Genomic DNA, 14030 nt, shown 5'->3' on the forward strand with positions numbered 1-14030 from the left:
TCTTGAAATAAATACTTTTTTGGAAGGATTTTTAGGCAGGCTATTGAATGAAACTCCACATTTTTCCGGACGACCAATGAACGCAAACCATGAGCTCCCCATCACCTGATCACGAAGGGATCACGTTCTTTTCTAGCCAATCTGAGGCGAGAGGGTCATATCTCTCTTTTATAAATCGAACCGTTAGGACAAATTTGGGGGTAGAGAATGAAACAAAAACATTTGGAATTACACAGAACATTTACAGAAGGCTGTACCAGGCTTTTGATCCTAATTCCTTACTTGATATAAGGTATATTCCTATATTTTAAAAGTTCTAGGAGCGGCTACGACAATTCCATTGTGTATTTTCATCATATTGACTAATTGGTGTGCTGTTTCACTTTATAGTTTCGCACCTCTTAGCCGAATTATGGTGAATTCCATTTATATGAGTTATTTATTATTGTTGTTGATTATGTGCCATGTATGGATAGTGCGTGCCAGACGTTTTTGACTATCATAACCTGGCAACAGAAACCATTGCGCTTTTATTTTCCATCATCGTAACCAGGCGTAAACAGGCATCACAGTATTGTAACCTATTGTAAACTGACATAGCAGCATGCTCGCGTACGTGCTTTATTGTAAACCGGACTGTTTTCTCTTGTGGAAAACGTTCATGGATTTAACTCGATATTGCAGGATGTTGATTGCGTTCTCATCACACGTTGGTGCAATAGTAATTAGGCAAACTTACAAGACATACGTTTTGAACATTTTATTTTTTTGTTACGACGTTTTGAGTAGATCAACTATTACTATAAATCAGTGGGTGGGCATAATACCATAGTTGTAGACTTCAAATGGCTCAATTCTAAGAATCAAACGCTTCAAGTGGATTCCAAATGATTGCTCTTTGTTCCAAGGTTTTCCAGGCGCTCATTGAAAAAATGGCCACGTCAGAGAGTGCCAGTTTGAGTAAAACTGTGAAGCAGCATTATATGGACCTTTCTCAGGGAGACAAGGTCCAGGCCATGTACATCTGGATAGATGGGACTGGAGAGGGGCTCCGCTGCAAGACCAGAACTCTGGATTCTGAACCCAAGAACATTGATGGTAAGATTTGATTTGCATTGATCTATGCCTGTTGAAATGGGTAATAAGAAACTTTTGTGCTACACCCAGTGTTTTCCCTAATGTTTTTTCAGTGGTGGGTGGCAGAAATTACTTTTTTTTTGTGGGGGGGGGGTCGGATTGGCAAACTATTTTCTAAATGAATATAGATGAAAGACTGGTTACACCCTTGTAACACATTGCTCAAAGAGCTCCAACAGTAACTTTTCTAATACAGCATAAATCCAAAAATACGGGTTGCTTTGACTAATAACCCTGAACCTAATGGGTATTTGAATCCCTGCGTTGCTCTTATCGCACGGTTCCCTCCCTCTCTCCTTCAGATCTCCCAGAGTGGAACTTTGATGGTTCCAGTACGTACCAGTCGGAGGGCTCCAACAGCGATATGTACCTTATCCCTGCTGCCATGTTCAGAGACCCCTTCAGGAAAGACCCCAACAAACTGGTCCTGTGTGAAGTGCTCAAATACAACCGCAAGCCTACAGGTAAACCTAAGCAGTAAAGTGACATTGGGGGGTCATATTCATTGGCGCTCAAACATTTGAACTTTTGCAATAGAAAATTAAAATTAGGTTTATTGGATACATTTGGATAATACCACCCTGTTTTCTTCCATTTCATGCCTGCTGAACATGGCCTAGCCTTAAGTATCTTATTGAACCCAGGCCCCATTGGCTCAGTGTAGCAGAAATGGTTTGAATGACAAGTACAATGTTTGTTCCCCTCCAGAAACTAACCTCAGGCTGATGTGTAAGAAGATCATGGAGATGGTAGAGAACCAGGTGCCGTGGTTTGGCATGGAACAGGAGTACACCATCCTGGGAACAGACGGACATCCGTTTGGCTGGCCTTCCAACGGCTTCCCTGGTCCACAAGGTTAGTTTGAGAGGTTAAGTTTAAATATAAAGTACCATTAATTAGCAGATATCCATAGCTACTTTCAGTCTGTATATTCAAGTAGAGTATTAAATGTTTAGCATCTAAACTGTTGAGCCTGATGATGCAGTGTTTTTGAACAGGCCCCTACTACTGTGGTGTGGGAGCAGACAAGGCGTATGGTAGAGACATCGTAGAAGCCCACTATAGAGCTTGTTTATATGCTGGGGTTATGATATGTGGCACCAATGCTGAAGTCATGCCAGCTCAGGTAAGAACCACTTGACTATTCTACTGAACAAAAATATAAATGCAACGTTTTAGTTCATATAAGGAAATCGGTCAATTTAAATAAACAAGGCCCTAATCTATGGGTTTCATATGACCGGGAATACAGATACCTTTATTAAAAAAAGTGTGTGGATCAGAAAACCTGTCAGTATCTTGTGACCACCATTTGCCTCATGCAGAGCGACACTTCTTTGCATAGTTGATCAGGCTGTTAATTGTGGCCTGTGGAATGTTGTCCCACTCCACACAGCCATTGAAGAGAAGTTGCTGTATACCAGCAGTAACTGGAACACGCTATCGTACACCTCAATCCAGAGCATCCCAAATTTGCTCAATGGGTGACATGTCTGACTATGCAGGTCCTGGAAGAATTTGGATATTTTCAGCTTCCAGAAATTGTGTACAGATCCTTTCGAACATGGGATCGTGCATTATAATGCTGAAACATGAGGTGATGGCGGCGAATAAATGGCATGAGAATGAGCCTTGAGATGGGTATCTGTGCATTCAAATTTCCATCGATAAAATGCAACTGTTCGTAGTTTATGCCTTCCCGTACCATAATCTCACTGCCACCTTGGGGCACTGTTCACAACGTTGACATCAGCACACTGCTCGCCAACACGACGCCATAAATGCGGTCTGCGGTTGTGAGGCCGGTTGGATGTACTGCCAAATCTCTAAAACGATGTTGGTGGTGACTTTTATGGTAGAGAAATTAACATTCAGTTATCTGTCAACAGCTCTGGTTGGCATTCCTGCAGTTACCATGCCAATTGCACATTCCCACAAAACTTGAGACATCTGTGGCATTGTTGTGACAAAACTGTACATTTTAGTGGCCTTTTATTGTCACCAGCACAAGGTTGCACCTGTGTAATGATCATGCTGTTTAATCAGCTTCTTAATATGCCACACCTGTCAGGTGGATGGGTTATCTTGGCAAAAGAGAAATGCTCACTAACAGGGATGTAAACAAATGTGCACAATTTGAGAAATAAGCTTTTTCTGCGTATTGGAAGAGTTATTGGCTCATTTTTCAGCTCCTGAAACATGGGACCAACACTTTACATGTTGCATTTATATTTTTGTTCAGTATACAGATTAAGCATAGTCCAAGAATTAGTCTTCGTGCAGGATTAGGCTAAATCTGTGTTCATGAAACTCTGTAAATATTCAAAACCATCATCTCTCGGACTCTTATTGTCTTCCAGTGGGAGTTCCAGGTTGGGCCATGTGAAGGTATCAATATGGGTGACCACCTCTGGGCTGCCCGGTTCATCCTCCACCGGGTGTGTGAAGACTTTGGTGTGGTGGCCTCATTCGACCCCAAGCCCATCCCTGGGAATTGGAACGGTGCTGGCTGCCATACAAACTTCAGCACCAAGGAGATGAGAGAAGATGGCGGATTGAGGTAGGCATGGATTCAATTGTGCTGTAAACCCACTGCTCTATTTTTAGGGCTGGTTTTCCTGGACCCATATTAAGCCTAGGTCTAGACAAATGGCAATTCTCCATTGATTATGCTTCTTAGTTGAAGACTAAGCTTAATCCAACCTGGGAAACTGGCCTCATAAGCTTTTTAAGTCTCAAGTCTCTTTAGCAGTGGATTAACCCCTTCTGTCTTCTATCCACACAGGGGCATCGAAGATTCGATTGAGAAGTTGGGAAGGAGACACCGCTACCACATCCGTGCCTACGACCCCAAAGGGGGGCTGGACAACGCCCGGCGCTTGACCGGTCACCACGAAACGTCCAACATCCATGAGTTCTCAGCCGGCGTGGCGAACCGCGGCGCCAGCATCCGCATACCCCGCTCGGTGGGTCAGGACAAGAAGGGCTACTTCGAGGACCGCCGCCCATCTGCTAACTGCGACCCATATGCAGTCACGGAAGCGCTGATACGCACATGTTTGCTCAGTGAAGAGGGGGAGGAGCCTAAAGAATACAGCAAATGAACTAGATACTCTTTTGGTCTGAAATAATCCCCCTCCTGTCCTATTGAGCTACATCTCAAGTGTCATTCCAAGTACTGTTTTGTCTGTAGCTTTGTAAACCCCTTGCATATTGCAAGTCTTGACCATCCATGTATGGCTTGCTTTTTAACCCTTTTCATGGGAGAATCTTCAGTACATTCTGCAGTCTGTGTTCAGGGTAGAGTTTGATCACTGCCAACATTGCCCTTTTTAATTGATGCTATGGATTTAACAATTCCAGACAATGTCTGTTGGAGGGATAAATGTTTTCTATATATAGGTCTACTTCTAGTTGTGTATCAATTTGCTACTCATAATATTGTTTAACATGATTTACTAACCAAGATGCTGTAGATTTTTGATTGTGTGGGGGGAGGTCCGTCTCTTAAGGATTTGTATACTGTTCTAGTGGCCAGCTATGGAATTTATATTGCAAGTGACAGGCTCTGTCTTTTTTGTAACATAAAAAAAATCTAATTTTACCATAATCTTTCTTGTTTGACTTTAATAGTATGCTATTTTATCACATTTATGGACTGCGCTATGGCTGCATTAACTGGCCATCCATGATATCAAAATTAGAGGTCGACCGGATTAATTGGGGCCGATTTGAAGTTTTCATAATAAATTGAAATCGGTATTTTTGGGCGCCGATTTCCAATTATTATTATTTTTTAAATGTTATAACTTTTTTAACTAGGCAAGTCAGTTCAGAACACATCCTTATTTTCAATGACTGCCTAGGAGCTGTGGGTTAAATGCCTTGTTCAGGAGCAGAACGACAGATTATCACCTTGTCCACTCAGGGGTTCCAATCTTGCAACCGCACAGTCCAACGCAATGCACTCCACGAGTAGAAACCAAGGTAAATTGCTAGCTAGCATTAAATTTATCTTATAAAAACAATCAATCATAATCACTAGTTATAACTAATCCAGTTTAGCAGGCAATAATTAACCAGGTGAAATGGTCATTTCTCGCGTTCATTGCACGCAGAGTCAGGGTATATGAAACAGTTTGGGCTGCCTGGCTCATTGCGAACTAATTTGGCAGAATTTTAAGTAATTATGACATAACATTGAAGATTATGCAATGTAACAAGAATATTTAGATTTAGAGATGCCACCCACCCGTTAGATAAAATACCGAACGGTTCCGTCTTTCACAAAAAATAATCAACATTTTGTTTTCGAAATTATAGTTTCTGGATTCGATCATATTAATGACCAAAGGCTCGTATTTCTGTGTGATATGTTATTAAGTCTGATTTGAAGGAGCAGTCTGAGCAGCAGCAGGCCCGTAATCATTCATTCAAACAGCATTTCGTGCGTTTTGCCAGCAGCTCTTAAGCACAGCGTTGTTTATGACTTAAAGCCTATCAGCCTAATGGCTGGTGTAACCAATGTGAAATGGCTAGCGAGTTAGCTGGGTGTGCGCTAATACTGTTTCAAACGTCACTCGCTTTTAGATTTGGAGTACGGTGGTTATTCCCCTTGCGCTGCAAGGGCCGCGGCTTTTGTGGAGCGATGGGTAACGATGCTTCGAGTGTGGCTGTTGTCGATGTGTTCCTGGTTCGAGGCGAGGAGGGGGACGGAAGCAATACTGTTACTGGCAATACTATAGTGCCTATAAGAACATCCAATAGTCAAAGGTATATGAAATACAAATGGTATAGAGAGAAATAGTCCTATAAATACTATATTAACTACAACCTAAAACCTCTTACCTTGGCATATTGAAGTCTCATGTTAAAAGGAACCACCAACTTTCATATATTCTCATGTTCTGAGCAAGGAACTTAAACGTTAGCTTTTTTACATGGCACATATTACTTTCTTCTCCAACACTTTGTTTTTGCATTATTTAAACCAAATTGAACATGTTTCATTATTTATTTGAAGCTAAATTGATTTTATTGATGTTTTATATTAAGTTAAGTGTTAATTCAGTATTGTTGTAATTGTCATTATAACAAAACAAAAAAAAGTCAGATTAATCGGTATCGGCTTTTTTGGTCCTCCAATAATCGGTAGACCTCTAATCAAAATTATATGTAACAATGTTGAGGCAATTTTACTGAGTAAAACAAGCTTATTTGGGGTTCTGATGGGGTACGACAGTTGAACTAATCTCATGAGGCCTTTTAAGTTCATCTTCAATAATCAATGGGTACATACAGTATTAAGTACAAAAACAGCTGTAGCAACTTCTGATTGCCCTTTTAACGTTGCTTTACTGTAACCTGGCCTAGATCCCCGCAAAGAAAAAGAAAGGGCACAGAGATTAATTCTGGTTTACACGCAATATTCTGTAAGGCTTTACTGTAAAGGTAACCTTGTCAGATCAACACTGAGGACATGTGCTTCTCAATTTAGACTTTAATCAGGAGCATAACCTTGGATTAATCAACAATGTGATGAAAGTATGAGTATATAATTTCCCTCCTGTCCTCTTCACTCAGCTGTTCACATCTTTTAGGGCATCTTGAATTTACTAGTTTCACGAGACTGAATGAAATTAGCCTAATATCTTACTGTAGGAAAACTTGTATATTGCGTGTTTAACAATTGAAATAAGATTGATGCATACTGAATACTCATGATGGTACAGACCAGACTTAATTTTCACTTGAATAGGTATCAATGTAACTTAATATCTGTATTTCAAACGGCAAAGATTCAGTGAGGGAGGAAGTATCTGAAGACAATGGCCTGTCCACACATTCTTGTCAGGTTTTTGCATATTTCTAGAGAAGCTTTAGCTCAAATCACAATAGCCGAACAAGGAATTGCACAACCAATTATTAGTATACTGAGAGAGCTTCCAACATCCCTCCAATCACGTTCTGCTCTTGTAGATGACGACACACTTTGCAAGTGAGGGAAACAAGTCTGTTTTGGGACCTTTAGCCTAGTTCTGCAGACTGCAGTCACAAAGGAAGGAGGGGTGCCTGCCTGTTCCTGAGCCACCCTAAAGGCTGCAAGGAAGCAAGGAAACCTGGAAACCAGCCACAGTGGAAACATCTTTCAAACCGTCTCTCCCTTGGTTTAGATTTAAAGATACTTATCCAGGTTCAAGTGTTTTAATCATATTTGTAAGTTTAGACATTACATGGGGCTGATGTGAATATTTCCAGTATGCTATTTATCCCTATACCTACTGGAAGGTTGTTGATATGTTTGTCATAAATCTGATATAAGACAACTGGGAAATCGTCACTCATCTTCAGGTCGGAAAGTTGGAATTCTAGAAAGATAACCGAGCTTCCGACTTGGAATTCCGAGTTGGATGATCGTTCAAATTTTTTATGTTGAACGCAGCATCTATATCTACAGTGCATTCGGAAAGTATTCTGACCCCTTCCCTTTTTCCACATTTGGTTACGTTACAGCCTTATCTTAAAGTTGATTAAATAACAATTCTCATCAATCTACACACTACCGCATAATGACAAAGCAAAAACAGTTTTTTTTGCGTAAGTATTCAGACCCTTTGCTATGAGACTCAAATTTGAGCTCAGGTGCATCCTGTTCCCATTGATCATCCTTGAGATGTTTCTACAACTTGATTGGATTCCAACAGTGGTAAATTAAATTGTTTGGACATTATTTGGAAATGTACAAGTTTTTTATTTTACCATTATTTTAGCAGGTAAGTTGACTGAGAACACAGTCTCGTTTACAGCAACAACCTGGGGAATAGTTACATGGGAGAGGAGGGGGATGAGTGAGCCAATTGTAAGCTGGGGATGATTAGGTGACTGTATGAGGGACAGCTTGGGAATTTTAGCCAGGACACCGGGGTTAACACCCATACTCTTACAATAAGTCCCATAGGATTTTTAATGACCTCAGAGAGTCAGGACACCTGTTTAATGTCCCATCTGAAAGATGGCACCCTACACTGGGCAGTGTCCCCAATCACTGCCCTGGGGCATTGGGATATTTTTTAGACCAGAGGAAAGGGTGCCTCCTACTTGCCCTCCAACACCACTTCCAGCAGCATCTGGTCTCCCATCCAGGGACTGACCAGGACCAACACTGCTGAGCTTCAGAAGCAAGCCAGCAGTGGGATGCAGGGTGGTATTCTGCTGGCATACAAACGTGTCTATAGAAGTTCTCACATTTGACAGTGCATGTCAGAGAAAAACCAAGCCATGAGGTCAAAGGAATTGTCTGTAGAGCTCCAAGACAGGATTGTGGTGAGACACAAATCAGGGGAAGGGTACCAAAAAAAATCTGCAGTGGTGGAGGTCCCAAAGAACACAGTGGCCTCCATCATTCTTAAATGGAAGAAGTTTGGAACCACCAATACTCTTCCTAGAGCTGTCCGCCTGGCCAAACTGAGCAATCGGGAGAGAAGGGCCTTGGTCAGGGAGGTGACAAAGAACACGATGATCACTGACAGAGCTCTAGAGTTCCTATGTGGAGATAGGAGAAACTTGCAGAAGGACAACCATCTCTGCAGCACTCCACCAATCAGGCCTTTATTGTAGAGTGGCCAGACGGAAGCCACTCCCCAGTAAAAGGCACATGACAGCTCACTCTCAGACAAGAGGTCGACCGATTATTTTGATTTAAAAAAGAAAAACATTATTACACCTTTATTTAAACAGTTAGGCTAGTTGAGAACAAGTTCTCATTTACAACTGCGACCTGGCCAAGAAAAAGCAAAGCAGTGCGACACAAACAACAACAGAGTTACACATGGAATAAACAAACATACAGTCAATAATACAATTGAAAAAGTCTATATACAGTGTGTGCAAATGAGGTGGGCAGCTGGGAGGAGGTGCTCTTATTCTCCATGGACTTTACAGTGTTCCAGAACTTTTTGGAGTTTGTGCTACAGGATGCGAATTTCTGTTTGAAAAAGCTAGCCTTTGCTTTCCTAACTGCCTGTGAGTATTGGTTCCTAACTTCCCTGAAAAGTTGCATATCGTGGGGGCTATTCGATGCTAATGCAGTACACCACAAGATGTTTTTGTGTTGGTGAAGGGCAGTCAGGTCTGGAGTGAACCAAAGGCTATATCTGTTCCTGGTTCTAATTTTTCTGAATGGGGCATGCTTATTTAAGATGGTGAGGAAAGCACTTTTAAATAATAACCAGGCATCCTCTACTGACGGGATGAGGTCAATATCCTTCCAGGATTCCCGGGCCAGGTCGATTAGAAAGGCCTGCTCGCTGAAGTGTTTTAGGGAACGTTTGACAGTGATGAGGGTTGGTCATTACGGACGCAGGCAATGAGGTCACTGAGATCCTAGTTGAAGACAGCAGAGGTGTATTTGGAGGGCAGGTTGGTTCTGATGATTTCTATGAGGGTGCCCGTGTTTATGGATTTGGGGTTGTACCTGGTAGGCTCATTGATAATTTGTGTGAGATTGAAGGCATCAAGTTTAGATTGTAGGATGGCCGGGGTGTTAAGCATGTCCCAGTTTAGGTCACCTAACACCAAGAGCTCTGAAGATAGATGGGGGGCAATCAATTCACATATGGTGACCAAGGCACAGATGGGGGCAGAAGGTGGTCTATAGCAAGCGGCAATGATGAGAGACTTGTTTCTGGATTATGATTTTTAAACGCGAATACTGATACAGATTATTGGAGGACCAAAAAAAGCTGATACCGATTAATCTGCCAATTTTTATGTATATATTTGTAATAATGACAATTACAACAATATTGAATGAAAAATTAACACTTATTTTAACTTAATATAATACATAAACTAAATCTATTCAGTCTCAAATAAATAATGAAACATGTTCACATTTGGTTGAAATAATGCAAAAACACAGCGTTGGAGAAGAAAGTGAATGTGCAATATGTGCCTTGCTCAGAACATGAGAACATATGAAAGCTGGGGGTTCAATATTCCCAGTTCTTCAATATTCCCAGTTAAGAAGTTTTAGGTTGTAGTTTTTATAGGAATTATGACGTGTTGACTATTTCTCTCTATACAATTTGTATTTCATATACCTTTGACTATTGGATGTTCTTTTAGGCACTTTAGTATCGCCAGCCTAATCTCAGGAGTTGATAGGCTTGAAGTCATAAACAGAGCTGTGCATCAAATATTGCTAAGAGCTGTTGGCAAATGCAGTAAAGTGCTGTTTGAATGGGGGCTTACGAGCCTGCTGCTGCCTACCACCGCTCAGTCAGACTGCTCTATCAAATATCAAATTATAGACTTAATTATAATATAATAAACACAGAAATGTGAGCCTTTGGTCATTAATTTGGTCAAATCTATAAACTATCATTTAGAAAACAAAAAGTTTATTCTTTCAGTGAAATACAGAACCGTTCCGTATTTTATCGAACCCTAAATCTAAATATTTCTGTTGCATTGCACAACCTTCAATGTTATGTCATAATTATGTAACATTCTGGCAATTCTCACAGTTCGCATTTTTTTTTTATTTTTTTTTATTTCACCTTTATTTAACCAGGTAGGCTAGTTGAGAACAAGTTCTCATTTGCAACTGCGACCTGGCCAAGATAAAGCATAGCAGTGTGAACAGACAACACAGAGTTACACATGGAGTAAACAATTAGCAAGTCAATAACACAGTAGAAAAAAATGGGCAGTCTATATACAATGTGTGCAAAAGGCATGAGGTAGGCGAATAATACAATTTTGCAGATTAACACTGGAGTGATAAATGATCAGATGGGCATGTACAGGTAGAGATATTGGTGTGCAAAAGAGCAGAAAAGTAAATAAATAAAAACAGTATAAAAACAGTATGGGAATGAGGTAGGTGAAAAAGGGTGAGCTATTTACCAATAGACTATGTACAGCTGCAGCGATCGGTTAGCTGCTCGGATAGCTGATGTTTGAAGTTGGTGAGGGAGATAAAAGTCTCCAACTTCAGCGATTTTTGCAATTCGTTCCAGTCACAGGCAGCAGAGTACTGGAACGAAAGGCGGCCAAATGAGGTGTTGGCTTTAGGGATGATCAGTGAGATACACCTGCTGGAGCGCGTGCTACGGATGGGTGTTGCCATCGTGACCAGTGAACTGAGATAAGGCGGAGCTTTACCTAGCATGGACTTGTAGATGACCTGGAGCCAGTGGGTCTGGCGACGAATATGTAGTGAGGGCCAGCCGACTAGAGCATACAAGTCGCAGTGGTGGGTGGTATAAGGTACTTTAGTGACAAAACGGATGGCACTGTGATAGACTGCATCCAGTTTGCTGAGTAGAGTGTTGGAAGCCATTTTGTAGATGACATCGCCGAAGTCGAGGATCGGTAGGATAGTCAGTTTTACTAGGGTAAGCTTGGCAGCGTGAGTGAAGGAGGCTTTGTTGCGGAATAGAAAGCCGACTCTGGATTTGATTTCTGATTGGAGATGTTTGATGTGAGTCTGGAAGGAGAGTTTGCAGTCTAGCCAGACACCTAGGTACTTATAGATGTCCACATATTCAAGGTTGGAACCATCCAGGGTGGTGATGCTAGTCGGGCATGCGGGTGCAGGCAGCGATCGGTTGAAAAGCATGCATTTGGTTTTACTCGCGTTTAAGAGCAGTTGGAGGCCACGGAAGGAGTGCTGTATGGCATTGAAGCTCGTTTGGAGGTTGGATAGCACAGTGTCCAATGACGGGCCGAAAGTATATAGAATGGTGTCGTCTGCGTAGAGGTGGATCAGGGAATCGCCCGCAGCAAGAGCAACATCATTGATATATACAGAGAAAAGAGTCGGCCCGAGAATTGAACCCTGTGGCACCCCATAGAGACTGCCAGAGGACCGGACAGCATGCCCTCCGATTTGACACACTGAACTCTGTCTGCAAAGTAATTGGTGAACCAGGCAAGGCAGTCATCCGAAAAACCGAGGCTGTTGAGTCTGCCGATAAGAATTTGGTGATTGACAGAGTCGAAAGCCTTGGCGAGGTCGATGAAGACGGCTGCACAGTACTGTCTTTTATCGATGGCGGTTATGATATCATTTAGTACCTTGAGTGTGGCTGAGGTGCACCCGTGACCGGCTCGGAAACCAGATTGCACAGCGGAGAAGGTACGGTGGGATTCGAGATGGTCAGTGACCTGTTTGTTGACTTGGCTTTCAAGACCTTAGATAGGCAGGGCAGGATGGATATAGGTCTATAGCAGTTTGGGTCCAGGGTGTCTCCCCTTTGAAGAGGGGGATGACTGCGGCAGCTTTCAATCCTTGGGGATCTCAGACGATATGAAAGAGAGGTTGAACAGGCTGGTAATAGGGGTTGCGACAATGGCGGCAGATAGTTTCAGAAATAGCGGGTCCAGATTGTCAAGCCCAGCTGATTTGTACGGATACGGCAATGAGCCAGGCGGCCCAAACTGTTGCATATACCCGGACTCTGCTTGCACTGAACGCAAGAAAAGTGACACAAATTCCCTAGTTAATATTGCCTGCTAACATTAATTTATTTTAACTAAATATGCAGGTTTAAAAATATATACTTCTGTGTATTGATTTTAAGAAAGGCATTGATGTTTATGGTTAAGTACATTTGTGCAACGACAGTGCTTTTTTCGCTAATGTGCTTTTGGCAAAGTTGAAGTAGGCTGTGATTCGATGATAAATTAACAGGCACCACATTGATTATATGCAACGCAGGACAAGCTAGTTAACCTAGTAATATCAACCATGTGTAGGTAACTAGTGATTATGTTAAGATTGATTGTTTTTTATAAGATAAGTTTAATGCTAGCTAGTAACTTACCTTGGCTCCTTGCAGCCACAAGGTGCTTTTGACGCTGCACTCACGTAACAGGTGGTCAGCCAGCCACGCAGTTTCCTCGTGGATTGCAATGTAATCGGTCATAATCGGCATCCAAAAAGGAAAGTTACGAAAACTTGAAATCGCCCTTAATTAATCGGCCATGCCTATTAATCGGTCGACCTCTATCTCAGACCATGAGAAACAACATTCTCTGGTCTGATGAAACCAAGATTGAACTATTTGGCCTGAATGCCAAGCATCATGTCTGGAGGAAACAAGGCACCATCCCTACGGTGAAGCATGGTGGTGGCAGCATCATGCTGTGCGGATGTTTTTCAGCGGTAGGGACTGAGAGACTAGTCAGGATCGAGGGAAAGATGGACGGAGCAAAGTACAGAGGGATTCCAACAGGACAATGGCACACAGCCAAGACAATGCAGGAGTGGATTTGGGACAAGTCTCTGAATGTCCTTGAGTGGCCCAGCCAGAGTGCGTACTTGAACCTAATCAAACGTCTCTGGAGAGATCTGAAAATAGCTGTGCAGTATTCCTCCCCATCCAACCTGACAGAGCTTGAGTGGATTTGCCGAGAAGAATAGGAAACACTCCCCAAATACAAGTGTGTCAAGATTATAGTGTCATAGCCAAGAAGACTCGAGGCTGTAATCGCTGCCAAAGGTGCTTCAACAAAGTACTGAGTAAAGGGTCTGAATACTTATGTTAATGTGATATTTCAGTTTTTTGTTTGTAATACATTTGTAAACATTTCTAAAAACATGTTTTTGTTTTGTCATTATGGGGTATTGTGTGTATATTGACGAGGAAAAATACAATTGAAGCAATTTTAGAATAAGACTGTAACAAAAAGCCAAGCGGTCTGAAAACTTTCCGAATGCACAGTACGTGGATAACCACATGATGACGTCATCATCCCAGCTGTAGGAGAAAGCGTGAGAGTTGCTGACCTGTTCAAACAAACAAGCTTCGAAGAACAACCATGTAAAAGAAATCATCCCATATGGATAGAAACAGTCACACAGGTCCAGACATGTGCCACTCCAC

The 14030-nt window shown here is 41.9% G+C and overlaps 1 protein-coding gene across 1 annotated transcript; it reads left to right on the forward strand.

Moving 5' to 3' along the window:
- The first annotated feature begins 123 nt into the window (after positions 1 to 123).
- On the forward strand, positions 124 to 4747 carry LOC118358982 (glutamine synthetase-like). The gene is made up of 7 exons (XM_035737070.2): positions 124 to 292; positions 909 to 1098; positions 1440 to 1601; positions 1846 to 1992; positions 2136 to 2263; positions 3498 to 3697; positions 3923 to 4747. The coding sequence occupies exons 2-7, from the start codon at positions 933 to 935 to the stop codon at positions 4239 to 4241; spliced, it is 1122 nt and encodes a 373-aa protein (XP_035592963.1). The 5' UTR covers positions 124 to 292; positions 909 to 932; the 3' UTR covers positions 4242 to 4747.
- Positions 4748 to 14030: the final 9283 nt, after the last annotated feature.

This window comes from Oncorhynchus keta, chromosome 26 (assembly GCF_023373465.1).
Source record: "Oncorhynchus keta strain PuntledgeMale-10-30-2019 chromosome 26, Oket_V2, whole genome shotgun sequence".
NCBI classification, from domain to species: domain Eukaryota; kingdom Metazoa; phylum Chordata; class Actinopteri; order Salmoniformes; family Salmonidae; genus Oncorhynchus; species Oncorhynchus keta.

Coding starts and splice junctions, on each gene's coding strand:
- LOC118358982 (XM_035737070.2), top strand. CDS start 933: ATGGCCACGTCAGAGAGTGCCAGTTTGAGTAAAACTGTGAAGCAGCAT. Junction 2,264..3,497: donor CTGAAGTCATGCCAGCTCAG/GTAAGAACCACT, acceptor ATTGTCTTCCAG/TGGGAGTTCCAGGTTGGGCC. Junction 3,698..3,922: donor AGAGAAGATGGCGGATTGAG/GTAGGCATGGAT, acceptor CTATCCACACAG/GGGCATCGAAGATTCGATTG.